We start from the raw sequence: 20,687 nt of genomic DNA, 5'->3' as shown, positions 1-20,687 counted from the left end.
GAGCAGGGGTGACAATCTGTAGCCATCCAGATCTAGTTGGATGGCTGTGTTGACTGGAAGTGTTGGGAGTTGGCATCACCAGTTGTCTATCCTTGAAGTATATCCATTATATCTGCTCCTACTCACCTTTTCTCAAGTTGCCAAGGACAGGTTCTATTGGACTCCCATTTCTGCAGAGTCTTCGTTAGCAGTGCTGTATCCCCAGCACTAACAGCACCTTTGGCGCTCAGTAACGTTCAGTTCAGTATTCCATACTATGTAAAATGGCATTTATCTACAGCTTTGGTGCACTAGGATCTCCCATATTATGAAAACCTGTATCATCAGCTTGCTTTCATCCAGTTCATTTCCCAAGTTGGGCTGAGTGAATTCAATCCAGTTGTAGTAAACTTTACTGTTGTGTAATTAGGATAACACTGGCTCCTACATGCTATTATATATGATAGGAAAGCAGCAAAGCCAGTTTAGGTTTAGTTCAAGTCAAGTGAGTAGATGATGGCTTTGACACTGAAATTTTTCATAGGAAACAATTCATTGGTACTGAATGAGAATAGTTTACTTGGTGCCAGTTGCTGTTCATGGAATGGTGCACAGTGCTCTTTCCTTTGCACAATATTTTTTCCATGCACAAAACATTTCTATTAGGTCTATAAACATAGTAATCTTGTTGTGTGCCAGAGTAATTCAAAAGTACGGGACATACTCAAGAAGTAGTCAACTTTATGTGCTACAGTCAAAATGGTAGCCCTTTTTTTGACAGTATTCCACTCTGCATTTTGCTTGTTTTGTCATTTGGCTAATGTCATAAATTACAAGATAAGAAGCAAGCAACTCATTTTTTAAAGTGTATAAGCACTTAGAAATAAGCACATCAGGAGAAACTAGTACTCTCCCTATTGTTACACTGTAACAGTTACAGAGTGAAGCATTCAAATATACATTTTGTCCATCAGCATTTCAAAGTAATATCCCAGTAAAACTATCACATAGTATTCTGAATCTGTAGATTGGCTATAGATTCTGTCCTTAAATTAGCTATGATCAAGCTTTCTAATTCACATACTTGCTTTTGTTGCCCAGCTCCATGGTGAGCTGCCAAAATTAGAGCAGTAAGGCCTGCAAGCAGTAAAGGCAGATATAATGCTAGTAAATGCATTACATTCACGGTGATGCCATACACTTTAAAGTGGCCTCATTTACCTACTAATTTAGCATACTATCACCAGTATCATATCTTAACTCTTTCAACTGTTTTTTGTAGAGAAGAAAGCCTTTGGTGATGAAATCAGACAATATCTCTAATGCCCATAGAAGATGCATTATTGAAAGGCACATTCAAGATATTTGTCCTTTTAAGGTGTGGGATGGGCTGAATAACACTTACACACTTCTTTCCTTAATGTAAACATTTTTGTGCAGTTTTTACCAGGAAAATAAAAAGTTAATTTTAATCCAAAAGTACTAAACTGTAAGAAAGATTTACCATTTAACAATGCTTAATTGTTGTGTTGCAGCTTCACCATAGTACAGTGATCACATCATATTAAGAACCATGTTCTGATGTAATTTTAGTAGGCATGCTTGTTTTGTTACACATTTAGTAGAAAAATAGGAAGAAGAGTCTTGGTCATGAAATAAACTCAAAAGCCTCAAATAATGCTTTTATTGTAACAGTAAAACCTTTTCTAAGGATCTGCCCTTCTTTAGTAGCTTTTAAAAATATGTCTGAATCTGCTATATGGAATAGCAAACTACTTGGTTTATGTTTTCCTTTCTGACCCAGTTTAAGGACCTCTTGTATTCAAGATGTTTACTATCATATAGCATTAGTGTTCTGATAAAATTGTCATTGTTTCTTAACAGCGTCAGTTTGTCACGTTTGTGGAGAAACAGTTCCACAGTCCGTAAGAATTCATTGGTAGGATTCTAATGACCTTCACTGTTAAGTCAGTTGCTTTTCATGTGCTAGAGCAGTAGGGATGGCCTCTTGCTAACGGAAAGGTAGGCATTATGTAATTCATTCTGAAACATTGGAGTTTTTTGTAAATTAAAGAAAAAATTCAGTTAAGACCATTAATTTTGTCCACCTACATAATAAAGCAGTTGAAAAGGAAATTGTTTCACTTGCATTCTAATGACCTCTTTTCATGTCCCATGATTCTACACCATAACAAATCGTGACTCTTACCAGGCAATTTAGATTAAAGATTTATGTGTTCTTGAATGCATGGCACTGCAAGTTTTAAAATAGCAGCTACCTTTGAAATATTCCCTCTTACTGTCTTCACACAAAAAATCTGGAGTTCTTGTAAAAACATTTGCTATTGTTGAGTTTTGAGACAACAGACTATATGAACAGTGAGCAAAAGAAAATCCATTTTAAGCCAACCAGTTAGTCTCATTTAGAGATTTACAAAGTGTTTTATTTAGCTTTTCCAAATAAAGAATAGAACTGTTTGGGCCTCCTATTTTTGGCTAACAACTTGAGCAAATTGACTTTATAGAAAGGCAGACTGGGTCCTATAAACCCTCTATGTTTGGCTTTTCCCCCACAAAATGAATGGGAACAAAAATAGATAATTGACTTAAGAAGAACAGGTAACTGTCCTACCTTGTCCTATTCCACCAAGTCCTGAATACCTGTACAAATAGGAGAGATGCATAATCATTAATGTTATGGTTGCTAATTTTTCTCCCAGAGCTAACACTCAACCTGTATGCTGGATTAGCAGGTGAATTTTCTTAGAAGCATAGAGTTGGAAGGGACCCTGGAGGTGATAAAACCCAGCCCACTGGCTCAGTGCAGGTTCTGCAATGCTGGATTCAGTACAGTATCCATGACAGATTTCTGTCTAGCCTCTGCTTAAATATCTCCAGCAAAGATCAGCTCACTGCTTCATAAGACAGTTTATTTCATACTATCAGAAAGGTATTTTTTATGTTTAGCTAGATCTCTTTCCCTGCAAATTCTACACATTGGTTCTAATCATGTTTGCTGAAGCAACACACAAGTTTGCCCCATCATCTGTGTGATACCCCTTCAGATACTTGAAGTTTGTGATCATGTCTCCCCTTATTCTCTTTGACAAGTGAACACTTTCAGTTGTTCCTAATAGGATGTACAACTCTTGTTGCCTCCTGTGCATACATTTCCATTTATCAACGTCCTTTTTGAAATGTGGCACCAAGAACTGACTACAGTACACCAGATGCAGCTGGATCAGTGCAGAATAGAGTAGAACAATTGCTTCTCATGACACTACACTTCTGTTAATGCAGTTTTCATTAGTTTTTATAGAAGCCATATTACACTACCGGTTCATGTTTAGTTTAGGATCTACTAAGACATATTTTAACATGCAGTGCTGCCAAACAGTGTGTCCTGTACTTGTACTTGTGCCTTGAATCATTTTTTTACCAAAATGCTGGCCTTTACATGCAGAGTCATTAACAAGCACTCTCTGGTTGTAGTTGTTAAACTATTTGTGGTTCCACGTGATATGTATTTTGCCATATCATGGAAAATGTTTTACAGTTGTTGTTAATTTCATTTCTCTATACTGCCTCCCAAGCCAAAGCTCTCTGGGCAGTTTACAGTGATCAAAATATAGTCAAATGCTTCCAGAAATTAAGATATACTATGTCCATGGCATTCCCATGATCTACCAAATTAATTATTTTTTTTAAGAAGCCAAGTTTTTCTGGCATGACTTAATCTTGAGAAAGATTCCTAATGATGGTTCCTAATAATGTTTGTGTGTGTGTTGTTGTTGTTTTTGTTGTTGTTGTTTGCTGCTCCCAAACTGACCACTTAATAACTAGAATAATTCTATTCTAGAATTGTGCTCATGTTCACTGTCAAGCTGACCAGTATGTTAGCTTTCCAGATCAACTTTTTAATACCTTTTGAAAATAGGACATTTACTCATCGCTATCTTCTGGCATCTGTTCTCTAGGAATTTTTAGAGATTGTAGACAACAAATATGTGAAGTAATACACATATTTTTCTCTCTTTTCTTCATTTTGTTTTTGCAGAAGAAGGCCAAGGCAAAATATTAACTGAATCATCCTACCTTCTCTTTGTCACTGCTCCTCCATTTCCACCCATCCCTCCCTCCCCCCTCCCTCCTCTCCCCCCATCACTCTGAATATAGCCAGAGAAGCTTAAGCTTATGTTTTCTTTTTGCATTCCTCATAAGCCTAAGCTCAGTCTAGGCCTTAGTGTTCCTGACATCATCCTTGCATAGTTGGGCTGTTCTGTCATATGCATCCTTCGTTATATGTCCATCTTTCCTCTCCTCCACAAGACCTTGTTAAGTTTCAGCTCATCAGAGAGCTCCCTCTGCAGTTACAAGTACTTGGACTTCTTCATCCAGTTCCATTTTTCCTTCTTAGAAGGAATACTGATTGTGCTTCCAGTATTTCACTTTTGAAATCTCCTGTTCTTCATGGACTCTCTTTTTCATTAAACCATCAGTCTAAAAGAACACAGCACACAAAGAAAAGGGGATAATAAGGGAAAAGGAAAAAATGTTATTTTTTCAAGCAGAGCCTATCCCTCTATGTACTTACTGATTCTATCTTTAATAATACTTTCAAGCAGTTTACCCAGAACGGATGTTAAGCTAATTGGCCTGTAATTTCCTGAATCCTGCTGGATCCCTTTTTAAAAATTGGTGTTAATTGGCCGTTCTCCAATCCTCTAGCACAAGGGCTGATTTTAGGGACATGCTAAACATTTTGATAAGAAGATCTGCAATTTGATGGCTGAGTTCTTTGAGAACTCTAGGATGGATACCATCTGGATCAGTTGATTTGCTGACTTTCAGGTTGTCAGTAAGGTTGAGAATTGATTTTTTTTTCTTTTTTTGTTGTCATTACTATCTGCCCTAATTCCTCAAACTTCCTTCCAGAATACATAAACTCAGGAACAAGTATCTGCTCTTCCTCCTCTGCTGTGAAGACTGATATTTTAAAAAAAACCCATTCAATTTCTCTCCTCATGTACCCTCCTTTAATTCCATTATGATCCAATTGTTCAGAAATTTTAGGGGACTGGAGCAGTTTACCCTGATGCCATATCTTAACAATTCAGTTGTTTATATATTTAATTTTTTAAAGCTTTGTATAAATAGTTATACTTCAGCTGTTAAGTCCTTTCTGCACACTTGTTAAAATATGTTGCCAACTATGGGAAAATGACTTCTAGGTTTTATCTATTAACACCTGGACATAACATGGGCATTCAGAGTAGGTAAAGACCCCTCTCTGTACAATTGCTCACATGGAGTTTTACTTTCATTTTGTATAGCTTTTCTCATTTTTGTATAAAGGGAACCAATCTCTCTGGAGGATGGTGAGATTCCTTGGTTGCAGTATCATGAAGAAATTGAAAGTAGCAGTGATGAAGAAAATGATCAAGTGAGCCATTTTGTGCATCCGGGCTTTTTCATGTTGGATGGAAACAACAACCTCGAGGATGATTCCAGTATGAGTGAAGACTTGGATGTGGAATGGAGGTACATTAGCTTTTATTGGCATTGCTATTGTTATGTGTCAAGTCACCCCCAACTTGTGGCAACCCCATGAATGACCCCCCCACCATGGCCTGTCCATGACAGCCTTGCTCTGCTCTTGTAAACTCAAGGCTGTGGCTTCCTTTATTGGCATTGTTAGCACAATACATATGCCAGTGGTGGTCTGAAGTCTTCCCACTTTGCCATGTTTATGCATTGTGCTTGTGTCACGAACTGATAACATATTGGTTCATGGCTAAAATTAATTTTACATGTTCACTCTTTTCTTGCACAAGGAGAAATTAGTTTTAGGAAGTTTTTTTTGACAAAGCCAGATAAGAAGTGTTTTCCAGTTACTATTTGATGTCCAGGGTAAAAATCCTGTAACACCAGATTGTATTATATTGCATTTTTATCATGCTTTTTTTCTTCTTTTGAGGAATGCAAGGTGGGTTACACATAGCTATATTTTATCCTCACAACTGCAGTCCTGAGAGGTAGACTGGGCTGAGAATCTGTGACTAGCTCAAGGTCCCCCAGTGCTTTTCACGTCCAGCTGGGGACTAGAACCCAGATTGTCCAGGTCCTCAGTCCAACACTCTAATCACCTCATTACACTGTCTCGGTGTTGGCACTCTTGATTTTGAAAATAGCCAGTGCTTTAGTCCCTTTTTTACTTTATGATTGCACAGTACCATCTGATTATGCAGCAGTAGCACAGTGGTGTGGTGTGCGGGGTGTGGTGTCATTTGGTTTGAAAGATTAGAAAAATCTCATTAAAGTTTGTTGTTTGGATACTGGTAAACACTTATTCGTTTCAGGGGTAACACCACTGCTGTAGCAAAAGTCAGTACTTGTTGACTCCATGAATAAAATATTTGATTGTTTAATATATTGGGAATACAATGATTCAGCTTGTTTTGTGTTGCATTTGTTTTCCAAGATGCACAACTAAACCCCATCTAAATTTTGTATCTTCAAATTGCAGCATGTTTCTTTGTATGGAGCCTCTATTATAAATTAAATTTGGAAAAAAAGGATGGGTTCCAATAGAGGATGAGAGAATTAACATTATTCCCCCCACCCCCCACAGGCTACTTGATGAATTTGGTGATGGTCTAGGTGTTGCACAAGCCATTTCTTATGTGGATCCCCAGTTCCTTACATATATGGCCCTGGAAGAACGACTGGCACAGGCCATGGAGGTAATGGAATACTTGAGTAAGATTTTTGTTTGTTTGTTTGTTTTAAAGATAAGCTAATATCAAGGAAAACATGGTGCAGCCACATTTATATGAGATTCAGAATGTAGGTGCTACCATTTCTATTGAAACCATTTTGGTTTCGGTGTTGTTGGAATGATCTTTGTACCAGCATCATTGACTCCCGGATTTCAGCCAGTAAAACAGCTTCAGTCTAGAACATCTCAAAATTGCTTTCATGATCCTGCCTGACAGTTTAGCTCTACTTGTGAAACACTGATTCAGATTCTTCTACCGTCAGAAATACAGTTGGTGGGTATCTGAGACAGGGCCTCTTCAGCTGTGACCTCTGAGGTTCAGAACAGGCTTTTAAGGCAAATCTGCCTTACTTTTAGATGGATGGTGAAAATGGTTTTATTTTAGCAGGTGTCTGCCAAGTACTGTCTTTCAGTTGTTTAATGCTGATACTACTATTTAGTCTTTTTAGTTTGTTTTATCCATTTTAATAATCTTGCACTGGTTTGCTCTGATTGTGAGCAGTCTAGAATACTTTGCAGGAAGGTGGCATATAAATATTGAAAATGAAAAGAATAGGCATATCCCATCTAGAAGTAATCATTGTTGAAGAGGGATAGTCAGCAGCCTTTCCTTCACCCTGGTAGTGCACCAGTGACTAAGCTGTAAGCAAGATGCGGACTTCAGCACTAGTGGGCTAGTGCTGAACCCATGGTTCACCTGCTTGTACAAGTCCCCCTACTTAAGCTTCTTAGATGAGTGACAAGGGGATAAGCTTCTCTAGCCATTGTAAGACAAGAAATGAAACAGAGCTTTTATTAGGTGTCAGTTTTGGAGCAAGTTCTAGCACTATAACAAAGGAATGAGGTTTTGTAACTTTTCCTTCATACAGGACTCCTGTGCTTGAGAGAGCTTCATGACTTCATTACTTCAGGAGTAATGAGTGTGCCTTCACTCTCTGCAGTCCTGTTTTATGTCATGTGTTCTGGAAAGGCACAAGAGTTCTGAGTAGAGAAATGTGGCAGCTCCACTGGTCATTCCTGCTACTGTTGCTGTACATCTGCCTTCTGGTCAGCATGGTACTGGAGATGGGAAACATCTTTCCTTCTGTTGTCTGGTTGTCTGCAGAAAGGCAAGCAAAACCTGGAGATAGTGCTAAATCTTCTTGGAGTAGACGCTAGAACAGATGTTTCCTGCGAAGTAAGTATTCATTAGGGATTGATAGGTGCTTTTCTTGAGAGGGTGCCATTATGTAGGTGCTCTTTCATTTAAAACTGTTCCAAAAATGTCTTCCCATTTTCATAGCTCCATTTTCCAGATGTGAAAGTGGGAGGAACATTTTCTGCAATTTTTGTAGAGGGCAGGAGAAAAACAATGAGCTTCTAGAAGGTCAGAGAGATTAACAGAAACATATCAACAGAGACATTTCACTTCTTTTTAAAACCTTTCTGCCACAGCAGTGGTGCTCCTCCAGACAGGCAGTAGCCATGTGTCCTGCCCAATGCCCCCATGACTAGTGTTGATTTATGTGTGATGTGCTATCACTCCTTCTACATAGTTGGGGGTATATATTGATCTGCGACTGTTTTACACCATGCTCCCTGGTTCTGAATCTTTAAGGAAGGCTAGCGGTGGCAATAGCTAGACCAGAGTGAAATGCTTGGTGATTTTGAGTTTATGTTACACTGGACAATGTTTTTTTTTCTAACACTATATGGCAGGATCAACAAGTCAGTATTCAGCTTTTGGGATCATCGGTCTTGTTAAACCATCCTCCTTAAGTCTGTTAGGTGTGTATAACTGCAGAATCCCTGTTGCAGCTTGATATATGACTCAGAATAGATAATTTCGCTTTTCTCTCTAGTATGAGTTTTTAGAACTGTCCTCCTTGGCAGAATATGATTTTGGTTTGCAGAAACTAAATAGCTTAACTGGTGCTTTTCATTACCATGTCTGCTGTTAATAACGCCAGAATATTTGGCTACTCTTTAGGAAGAAATGGGCAGGGAGAGGCTAAATATCTCTGTGCTAATGCTGGCTTTCCTGCCCAGTTCATTCTTGTCCTGAAACATACAGTCTACTTACAGAACAGTAACCTTTCATATATCTTTTTGAGTATAAAGTTCAAGTAATTGACGGAGAATTCTTCTGAGAAATAATATAACATAGAATTGCTACTATATCACCTTAATGGTTCCCTTAGCTTTTGCTGTGCTTTAGAACATAATTACTTTGTTCAACATATGAAACACCAGTGTTTATTGTACCTCATTGCCTTAAATAGAGTGTGAAACTATTGGCAATATTGCTATGTATAGCTTCTGTGTTTCTGGATATATATAGAAAAGTAACTTTTGCTAAGCTCATTTATTCACATAGCAGAGGACCATATTTGCATATTCTTTTTATTTAAGCCAAGGCTTTAAGCAATGTTTATGTTTGAATCTCATCTGAAATAGGACTGCCAGTAACAGTCTAAGGAACTGATCAGTACCACATTTGCCCAGATCAAACCCATACCTCTCATTGAGCTCTACTTTAAGTCAGGTTAAAACAAAAGATGTTTATATCTGGTGAATATTATTTGTTATTGTTTTGACAAGAGCCACTGCCCTTCTCTGGAACCTGAAGACAGGCGAGGACTTTCTTTCACCTTTTTCTGAGCATTGGAACTGGGGAGAAAAATAAGGGATTTATCCCATAGTTGTACTGGATCTTGAAGGCAGTCAGAATAACAGTGAACCTCAGAATCATGTCATTCATGAAGCCCTTTCTTCCCTGTTGAGCGGAAGAGACAGGGCTGGTGGAAGGGAGATGGCAGTGTGGCTTACTTTTGATCTGTTTCCCATTAAAGCATAAAAGCGTAGATCCTGGCCTCAAATTTGACAATGTAATTGATATCAAGCTCTTGTATATAGATAAATTTACTTCTTGAAACATGTTGTATTTCCAGAGCTTATTTGTGAAATAACTACATTGTATCACATTAGTGAAACATTTTATCACTAATTTCAATCTAAATGTAGAGTTCACAGAGTTGTCATTGAACATTTGAAAGCATGGAGTAATACCAAATAGTACTTTTTGCACAATAGCACTAGTCCATTCTACTCCTTCAGTGACCACTGATGGCTCAAATTCTCCTAAATCGTAATTCATATCCATTCTGCTTAAGCAAAAAAAAATTGTCAACCTCCTTTTATAACAGTTATGAACATTATTTCTTCCATAATGGATTGAAAAATGTCTGGGACATATATAAATAATTCTGTCAAACTCTTGAAACAGTACATTGGTGTAAAACTAATCTGTATTCTCCATGCTTCCTGGATTCCCTATCTGTAATTTGTCACATTCTCTGGATTTCCTACATTCACATTTACATAGTATAGTACTGAGGCAACTTTGTTGACTTTTTGAAACTTTTTACCTGTTGCATTGGCTTCTCTGAATTGCTCTTCAGAATTCAAGTGAATTAGTTATTGCCTAGGTTGTACTCAGGAATGCTGAATACTCTGAGAAATAAAGCATCTTCTTGCTGAATGCTTTTTTCTCTTTCATTAGGAGCATTCACCAGAACTATGCCTGTTCCCTTGCCACCCGGTTGTTTTTTCTTAAGGGAAAACCAAAATGTTTGAGAGTAAACAAGACGATAGATAATTCCGTGGTTGTGTAGCATGCCTATGGATAAATATACACTGCTCTGATAAGTGCATAAGGAGAAAAAAAGATCTTGGCTTCTGATTACAACTTCAGAAAAGATCCAATATGTAATGAAAGCTGGGAAAAGTTACAATTCATGTAGAAAAATGAACTGAGCCTTATTTTGTCAAATGAGACATGCAGAAGTTAATTTATTGGAGTTCAAGAAATTTAAAAGTGTACTTCAGGGAACTGTAATTGTTTCTTCTGCATTTAATTTTTTGAAATATGCCTTCTTTTAAGGGATGGGAGACAGCGTTATCCTTAGAAAAGTTATGAAAATGGTTTCAAAGTTAATTTTCTCCATATCGAAACAAACTATTTCCTTGTGATTTGTGATGTGTTACTATACAAATAATAGGCTACCACTGAATCTTGGCTTCACATAGGTTATTTTCAGTGGTGGGGGAATGGGCAAACTCCCTCCCTGCTTGTCCATGCTTTTCCAGTGGCGGTACTAACTAGAGTGTACGCAGAATTCCCATTTTCATGCATCTGTGATGGGTCTACTGAAATGAAGCTGTTGGCACTAGCTCTCCTGTTTCTCTGCAGTAGTGGAGGTGACTGGAATATCAGGCTCACAAACTTGGACATTTCTAATTCTCCAGCTCAAGGGAACACTGATCAGTTTTAAAGTTGTGGGACATCTTTTTGTACAATGCTTTTTAGACAAGGCAGGGACTGCCTTAGTACTAATTTCGGTAAGCTCTTTCAGAAGCAGTCTTCTGAGTGGAAAGGAAGGTAAAAATGCTTCAAATAAATGATCCAGTGCTCTGGTCAGTGCTCCTGCTAGTCTTCTCACCACAAACACCCCCTTTCCCAATTTCAGTTGCCTAAATTGTGCATTATTAGGTAGTACAAAGTCCAATAAATCAGCAGCATGGCTAATAAACACTGTCAAACAAACAATTGCAGAAAAGAAGTTTTCCTTCAAAAAATGAAGGTCTTGCCCAAATGAGGAAAATGAAAGGGAATCCAAACTTGCCTAAAGAAGATGCAAGTAGACATGAAGAAATGCATAAAAATACTTTAAGGAACATATTGTTCACAACATCAGAGCAAACAACAGGCCTTTAAAAATAGAAGCAGGAAACCAGAGAAGCAGATGGACTACTGCAGGGGTCCTCAAACTTTTTCAGTAGGGAGCTAGTTGAAAGGCGGCGGCGACTGGTGTGAGCTGGTGAGAAGGGGGGTCCTGGGCACACGGGTCAGTGAGGCATCGTCGGGCGTGCGCGAGGTGGCGTCAGGCGCACGCCACCATGGTTTGCTCACTCAGAGATCTCCAAGTGAGCAAGCCACTGCCCCCCTGCCTCACTGCGAGGCAGCAGCAAGCATGCGCGAGGAGGGAGGTGGGTAGCAGTGGCAGCTCGCTCGCTCGGAGATCTCCCAACGAGTCCAAAATCATCTCTGAGCAAGCAAGCCACCACCTGCCTGCTCGCGCTGCAAGGCAGTGGTGAGCACGAGTGCAGGGGAGCCTGGCAGCGGCTCGCTCGCTCAGAGATCTCCCGACAAGTCCAAAACAATCTCCGAGTGAGCAAGCCACCACCTCCCGCCTGCACGGCGAGGCGGTGGCGTGCGCGCACACAGGCGGTGGCACGGGCCAGATAAATGGGCATGGCAGGCCAGATCCGTTCCGCTGGCCATAGTTTGAGGGCCCATGGACCACTGAATGAGAATGAAGTTAAAGGAGTACTAGGGGAGGATGAGGAAGTTGTGGAAAAAAGGAATGCATTCTTTTTAACTGACTCCACTGCAGAAGGGATATTTATTTATTTATTTATTTATTTATTTATATCCTGCCTTTTTCCTACAAAGGGCTCAAGGCAGCTTACATCATTCTCCTCCTCCATCTTATCCCCACAACATCCCTGTGAGGTAGGTTGGGCTGAGAGTCTGTGACTGGCCCAAAGTCACCCAGTTGGCTCCATGGCCGAGTGGGGACTAGAACCCAGGTCGTCTGAGTCCCAGTCCCATGCTCTTAGCCACTACACCACACTGGACTTACCTGTATCTGCTTAGGTAGTTTCAGGAAGGGTGTTTGAAGAACTGACAAAAATAATAATGACAAAATATATTCTCCACCTTACTGGCAAATTGAAAGTTAATAAATCACAGGTCCAGATGGTACAGTGGTACCTTGGCTCACAAACTTAATCAGTTGCAGGACTCTGGTTGTGACCAAAATTGGTTGTGAGACAAGTTAAATTTCCCTATAAGGTTCAGTGTAAATAAGGTTCTGTAACTAATTATTTTTAGTCAGAAAAATGTAAAGCAAAGTGACAAAGAACATCTAAGATTGCGGTTGTCTCCCACCCCCCACCTTGAGTACGAGCGTGGCCATCTCCCCACCCCCACCCCCAGCACGACCGTGATCGTGCCCCTCATCCCTGTACCCGCCCCTTATCCTGGCGTGCTGGGGTGGGGGGAGAGACAGGCATGAACGAGGTGTGCTGGGGGGAGAGATGGGTGCGAATGCAGGTGCTCTCGGGCGGGATGGGTGCGATCGTGCTGGGGGGGTAGATGGCTGAGATCGCAGTTGCACTCGTGCAGGAAAGATGGGCACAATCACAGGCATGCCCATGCAGGAAAGATGGGCGCGATCTCGGCCATCTTCCCCCCACCCCCAGCACGATCGCGGCCATCTCCCCACCCCCCCAAGTGGGGAGATGGCCGCGATTGTGGTTGCCACTCAATGCAGAGTTAATGACCTGAGTCAAAATTTTTATGAAATTTTTGTTCACAACCCGATTTTGTTGTGAACTGACGCATTTGTGAGCCAAGGTACCACTGTATTTGTTCTGGAATTCTTAACTCAAATAAGGTATTGCTGATCTTCTAATAAAGTGTAACGTGACCCTTAGATCAGACCCTGTACCACAGGGCTAGAGAATTTTCAGTGTAGCACCAAATTTTTAAAAAGGATCCCAGGAAAGCAAGGATCTGGGAAAGTACAGGTCAATTAGGTTAACATCTGTTTTAGTTAATAAGTTGAAAATCTGTTGAATGTCAAATTGGAAAGCATGTAGAAGGACAAGAATCAACATGGCATCCACAAAGGTTAGTCTTTTAGAGTTCTTTGAGAGCGTCAATAAACATGTGGACAGGGATAATCCAGTAGATATAGCAGTCATGGCATAAGAACACAGATCCTTTTGCAGATCAGTATCTGGTTAAAGAACAGAAAGCAGAGAGTAGGAATACATGATAAACTTTCCTAGTGGAGGGATGTAAATAGTGGGGTCCCAGAGGGTTCTGTATTGGAACCAGTACTTTATTTGCCTTATTCATATGTACTCGTATGTACTTATTCATACATATATCAGTGAAGAGTGAAGTGGCAAAGTTTGCAGATGACACCAAATTATATAGAGTAGTTAAAACAGAAAGACAATTGTTAGGAACTCCAAAAGGTTCTCTCCCAACTGTGAAAACAGGCATCAAAATGGAAAGCGAAGTTCATTCAAGAATAAGGTAAAGAAGGATGGGGCAAAACTCCCTAACTTCACATTGAAGTTAGTGGGTTCTCAGCTTGCAGTGATTGACCTCAAAAAATATCTTGGGGTCATGGCGTTGAAAATGTTAACACAGTGTGCAGCTGCTGTGAAGAAGGCAAACACTGTGTTTGGCATAGGAATTGAAAATAAAACTACCATGATCATGCTGCCCTTAACAAATCAATCAATCAGTACAACTTTATCATGGTCAAAGACCAGACCAAAGTAAAACATTAAAAGACAATACAGAAATATTGGGGAAGTGTTGGTAAATATTAGCCATTGGTTATAAGGTGTACATAGAAGTGCTAATAACTTATAATTCCCCAGAGTCTTTTCTAAATTGCATGCCATATACAGTGGTACCTTGGCTCATGAACGCCTCAGTTCACAACCAAATCAGGTCACGAACGGAAATTTCTGAAAATGTTTGCCTCAGGTCGTGAATTCCACATTGGGTGATGATCGCAATCGCGCCCGTCTCCCACCCCCCGAGCACATCCGCGATCACGCCCATCTCCCTGCCAGCACGCCTGTGAGCACATCTGTCTCCCCCACGAGCATGCCCATCTCTCCCTCCCCGAGCACATCCACAATCATGCCCGTCTATGGTCGCAATCACAGTAGCACCCCTGCAGGGATTACAGGCACGATCCTGGTCGTGCTGGTGGAGGGGAGATGGTGGCGCTCGGGGTGGGTGTGGGGAGATGGCTGCAATCTTTCTTGTTCTTTGCTTCAAATTTTTGTGATTAAAAAAATAGTTACAGAATGGATTAACCCTATTTACATTGAACCTTATAGGGAAATTTGACTTGGCTCACAACCAATTTGGGTCACGACCAGAGTTCTGGAACAGATTAAGTTCGTGAGCCAAGGTACCACCATACAGTACCTCCATTCCAAGTGATAAACACTTCAACACAATAAACCATTTTAATGCTAGTATTAGACCAGTATGAATAACAGCCATACTGGATGAATGGTATTACCCTTATAGAAATCTATGATGTGACCACACTTGGAATACTGCAAACGGTTCTGGTCAATGCACCTAAAATAGGATACTGCACGAAGTTGAGAAAAGGGCAACTAAAATGTTCTAGAAGCTGGAGCAACTCCTTAATGAAGAAAGGTTACAACAGCTGGGATTCTTTAATTTAGGAAAAAGCGAAGAGATGGTGTGTACACAATTATGCATGATGTGGAGAAAGCAGATAGGGAGATATTTTTCTTCCTCTAGAACCTGGGGATATTCCATGAAGCTGATGCAGGACAGATAGAAGGAAGTATTTCTTCAAACTCTGCAGACTTAAACTATGGAATTCACTTCCAAAAAATGTAACACCAACCACCTATTTGGATGGCTTTAAAAGGGTGCTGGACACATTTGTGGACTCCAAGACTCCTTGGCTACTAGTCTTGATAGCTATATGCTACCTCCAGGGTCGGAGGACTTATGCCTAGGGACAAAAGTCGATAGGCAACATGGGTAGGAGGATGCTCATATATCCATGTCCTGGTTGTGGGTTTTCTGTGGCCAGCAGGTTGGCCCCTGTCTGAGCAGAATGCTAGATGGCTCCCTCATCAGATCTAGCATGTCTCTTATGTTCTTGCATCTCTATTTATGTGCCTGAACTGTGAAGTAAAAGCTGATCTTTTTCAGGTAGATGCGAATGAATATAAACTTTGGTCTTACAATATATTTCATTATTTTCAGAAATGAGTTACCTGTTCATAAATTAATTCTCTATTTCAGTTAGATTTAAAACAAGCCATTTGGCCTTTTTCCAAGGACTATTGCATATTTGCTTTTTATGTTCATGTAGTTCTGCATTTCCTACTGTATTATGTAGAAAGAACAATACTTGGTGATTCTAACCACTGTTTTGAGGATTGCTGATTTTCTGTACCTTATGCTATAAAAGAAATTCAGCAGTGATTTCAATGCCTGAATCTGTGCGTCAACTTTATGTGACTTCTTTACAAATATTGAGTATTCTTGAAATATCTAGCTTAAAGATTGTTTTCAAGAAAAGATGCTATTCAATAACATACTGCTTCAGTTGAATATCCTCCCATACACACCACCTCCTTTTTGGGAATATATTTATTTCTCCTTCTATTCCATGTACTACATTTGTATAAGATGAATACATGCTTACTGCTTTTCTTTCAAAGTGACAGGCATGAAGCAAGTGTTGAACATTATAGCTAAAATAACATCTATACATCATTTGATGTATGAAAGAAAAATTGTGCTAATTCTGCCTATGAAATTAGCATATGAGACAGTATCCAGAGGGATAACCATATTCACTGTTTAAAGAACAATGAATATTGTAGCATCTTAATGTATTTATTAATGTATTGTTGTTTAAACAACAACAATATTGTAGCATATTAATGTATTTATTATTATGTATATTTGAATTTGAGTCCAATAAACCTTTCTTTTTTACTTCCCTTTTTGACTTATTAGATTAGAGCATAACAAACAGGCTGTCATTAAAATGTCGTTTCCTAATCACTTTATGTTAAATCTGAAGAGATCTTAGAATGTCAGTTTTTAAAAAGCTTCATCAAGGCAAGATCAAACCATGATGCAATTATTAGGAAAATTCCTTCCATCATGCCAGAACTCTTAATTCATGGTTTTTTTCCTCTTCTTGGTTTTCATTCACTCCTTTGCCATGGTATCTCAATTGGTGATTTTCAAGCCCAGTTCAAACCATGGTTTCACAGAATTATTTAGAAGAAACTGCAAACCATACTGACAGTTTCACATCATGAAAAATGATGCTTAGAAAAACAGAGGAAGGAATTAGAAGGCAGAAGAGAATGGGGTAGGATTGCAGTTGCCAATCCATAATTGAGCTTTATGCCTTGACTGAGCCATGCTGAAATAACCTACTTTTAAGATTTCTTCCAGATTTAACTGACCAAGAAGGAGAGAAAAGCCTCCGCATGGGATAAGGACAGTAGCCAGCTAAGCAAATGACATTATGCTTGTAGAAACTAGGTACCAGAGCAGAATTCTGACTAAGGTTACATTTATATAATCGATTGTTTAAAATGCTATGCATAATGCTTGTGCAACAACAGACTGCCTATTAGGTTTGTGTAGCTTTTTCTGCAGCCAGTTGCACAAGCATAATGCCCAACTGCTTATGCAGGATTTCACAGAGCTCTGGTAGCTCTGTTAAAGTTTGTGGAATGATCCTGCTGGATATTGCCCTATGTACATCAGTTAAGTAACATTATTTGACTTGCTAGGATGTGTTTATGGTTAAGTGTCTGCTTTCACACCACCAAAAAAAGAATAAAATAGTTCTAGAAACTGGCATTCTGGAATACTTTGAGACATAGTAAGTGAAGCTGGAACAATCTTGTTTCATAGATAAAAATATTTAAACTCTAAAATGACTTATAAACAGATAGAAAATTATTTGTTCATCTAAATGCAAGCTTTTAATATTTTTGCAGAGTTGGGGAAGAGTTACCTCACAAATCTTTTAAGTCACAGCAATTCTAAAACTAAAATGTTTTGAAATTTCACAAATGATAGAGACTCTTTAGCTACTTTACAGGGGAGTACAAATTTTTTAAAGAACGCTGTACTCCTCCTCTTCACTAACGTGAACCTTTTCAAATTCAGGTAACAAGCATGTTCATGGAAATGACTTATCAGCGTCTACAGGTACCTATAATTTCTGATTGCCTAAATTCCCTTGTTGTAGTTAATGTCCTAAATATGGGAGGTTGGCAACATTATTATTACTTTTATTTTGTGGTTTGCTGAGTCATTCCTTGCATTCAAGAGTCAGTAACCTTTCCAAGAGCTTGAGAGGAGAGATTTGGATTTATATGTTATCTAATTTCCTGAAGACACCACAATGATATCATGCCTGGTACTTGTTGGTGTGATTATCCTTGCAGTGCGTGTAAATTTATTTGGATATATCTTAGACTTTTTGAACATTCTTTTCAAGTTAAATTATATTAAATGTATTCAACCCCCATGAACAGAACCTTTATATGAATATATTTTTGGTGCAGTTCAAGAGTGTTTGTCAGAGTTAAGTAATACCTACCTTTCAAGTATTTCCTATGAAATAGTTGAAAGAAATCTGAAATAACAGTTTTAAAAAATTAGAATGTAACACAAGGTGGAACTATATTCTTGAAAGAATACAGAATTGGCACAAAAATGGTGTCCATTTGTTTATCCTGCCCTTCTGCCCGACTAGTGCTGTATTACATCATAGGACATTGGTGAGAAAACATGTATCATAATGATGTTGGAATGCAAGATAAATTTAATTGAATATTACAAAGAGAATTGGGTGAGATGGTCAAAGTATCTTCCATTTAGTCCCATTCTTATTCTTGAAAATAAATAATACAGGATCTTACAAGATAAAACCATGAGACCTGGAATTTTTCTTTCCCCTAGTTATAGCCAGTCACATTCATATTAGTACATTTTAGTAGAAGTGTTAAGCTTCTCAACTCTTTTCACTTGTTACCTTGTTCATAGAAAACATTTGTATCTTCTAATGTTTATTAGTTTCTTTCATCTGATGCAGAAGATGGAGGAATTTAACTGAAAATCAAGAGGCGTCATGTGTTAGCTACCATGGCACAGGAGATAACTTGCAAATTCCAAAATTGTTCTCCTACAGAACAATTCTCCTAATATATAAAGTTGTTCTGTATGCTGCAATATTTGAAAGTCCTCTTCTAATATCAAGCTCCAAAACTTTTGCTTATTTAGTAATCCTTTCAAATGAGGAAGGAATGCTATCAATTATATTTCTATCCTGGATTGAAGATATTTGCTTTGTGTGAATTGCCTCTAGCAATATTTTCTTAAAACATTGGTTTAAAAGTATGTCATCCATCATTTTGAAAGAGAAAATTATTTACTAGGTTATTTTCTTAGTTTTTCCTAAGCTTTCAGTTTTTTAATATCAGTCTAAGACAATGTTTCCCCATGATTTCTCCTGGATTTTCCCCAGGCCTTCGTACACACCATTTCAAAACAGGATAAGGGTGCTTTGCTCCTTGTTTTGAGCATGTTCATTGTTATGTATTGCGTGGAAACCTAATTTGGGAGCTTTTAACAGCAGAGTCCTATGCATGTCTGCACAAATACCAGTCCTACAACTCTCAGCATCTTCCGGCCATCATGGCAAGACTTTTTTTCTTTCTAAGCAGGGATAGGATTACACCCTAAATTACTACAAATCTAATAAATATATCAGGAAATAGATGGTACAGGTTGAATCAGCTTTATGATGACAACTAAATAGCAGGTCAGAAACCTGGTATGAAAATTCTGTATGTAATCCTTTAATGGTTTTACTTTGCTAACGAAAACCTGTATGCATTACTTTGCGCATGATAGCAGGACAACTATTAGCAGTAATTCTTAAAGCGACCAAAAGAGTTTGTAGAAATGCCAATTTCTGGAATATGACAGGTCAGCAGAGTTTTCAGAGCCTAGTTTCTGACCTTGCTTACAGTGATGCCAAGTCTCCACTGCTGTATGCCCTACTGGTGCAGTGCGGTGCAGTGCGACAGCAGTATTCGATAATGCCCAGAGGTTGTATTTATTTGGTTTGGAAATCACCTGTAAACCTACATGTTGGATTTCAGTGTGTTGAAATCTCTCTCATTACACATCCTTTTACTGCCATTTTGGATAGCTTTTTAATCATATTAAAATAATTTCGTTTATTCACATGAAAATGTCAAAAATTGACAGAATAGAAATTAATAATTTCGAATCACACTGTTAAGAGGTCGTGTATCCTAGTGTTTTAAAAGCAGCAGTGCTTTAGTACTGTTGAATTACAGAAGCTGAAATCCAAAGAACTTTGGTGGTGTGCGTTTATGTAGTGGTTTGTCTTACATTGCTTGTCTAATACTAAATGCTGAAGTCCACACACAATATGACAGAATAGGGAAAGGAGGCAAACGGTAGTATAATCTGAATTTGTGAAATGCTTTTTTCATTCATTATTTTAGTTTAAGGTTGTATACTTCGAATATGTTTAGAAGATTAATCTCCCAAATCTTTAAGTACATTTTCCATTGTTACCAAGTTGTCAAAACATGAATTTTCCCATGTTTGCCAAGTTGGCAAACATACTTTGCTAGCATTCCAGGTTTACTTACAAATGTTGCTTCTCAGGGCAGTTGGATGCACATCTCTTATTGTTTGCAATAGATTGTCTTCATTGTAGCCAGAAACATGTAGCCTTTTACTGTTCCTAACTCCCTTGTATAAATACTGGGGAAACACTCTTTGCAAGTTCAGGGAGGAGAATTGGAGTTAATTATGTCATAACATCTCATTGTATTTTTGCACCTGATTGAAAAATAATGGTGGCTTCTAGCTAGGGAATTGTCTGTAGTGATAGCACTAAATGTGAGGCTGAAGTTCCTCGGCCTGATTCTCCTGTTGGACTAGTGCAGGGATTCCCAGCCTTTTGAACCCAGGAGCACATTTGGGAATTTAAGATTGTAGGCACCATCCCAAACTATTCCTGATGGAAGATGTGCCTAGTCACATAATAGTTACTGTGGGAGTCAAGAGAAGGGCAGGAAGAAATAGCAAGGTGGGAGGCTGGCAGGGAGAGGGAATAGCAAAAAGGGAGAGGGAAGTGAAACAACAAGAAAAAGGAGTAAGTAGAAGAGAGACGACAAGGCTAAGAGCCAGGCAGAGATAGAAGATAGGCTGGGAGTGAGGATG

The 20,687-nt window shown here is 38.9% G+C and overlaps 1 protein-coding gene across 7 annotated transcripts in view; it reads left to right on the top strand.

Annotated features, from left to right (window-relative positions):
- The window catches only part of PJA2 (praja ring finger ubiquitin ligase 2), a 65,952-nt gene that overhangs the window by 22,918 nt on the left and 22,347 nt on the right, over positions 1-20,687 (top strand). For 5 of the 7 annotated variants that reach the window (XR_006416271.1, XR_006416272.1, XM_044446185.1 and 2 more), the window contains exons 5-7: positions 5,335-5,520; positions 6,611-6,722; positions 17,586-17,627. Coding sequence is in view for 4 of the 7 variants with exons in the window: in XM_044446185.1 (XP_044302120.1) it covers positions 5,335-5,520; positions 6,611-6,722; positions 17,586-17,627 (340 nt within the window). In the remaining 3 variants the exon portion in view is untranslated. Of the gene's footprint in view, positions 1-5,334; positions 5,521-6,610; positions 6,723-7,626; positions 7,935-17,585; positions 17,628-20,687 lie in introns of all 7 variants that reach the window. The other 2 variants (XR_006416273.1, XM_044446188.1) reach the window with 2 other exon arrangements.

The sequence above is a fragment of the Varanus komodoensis genome, unplaced genomic scaffold (assembly GCF_004798865.1).
Source record: "Varanus komodoensis strain SLA01 unplaced genomic scaffold, ASM479886v1 scaffold5, whole genome shotgun sequence".
NCBI classification, from domain to species: domain Eukaryota; kingdom Metazoa; phylum Chordata; class Lepidosauria; order Squamata; family Varanidae; genus Varanus; species Varanus komodoensis.
Note: the sequence above shows the minus strand (reverse complement) of the source record. Positions and strands in the feature narration are given on the sequence as shown.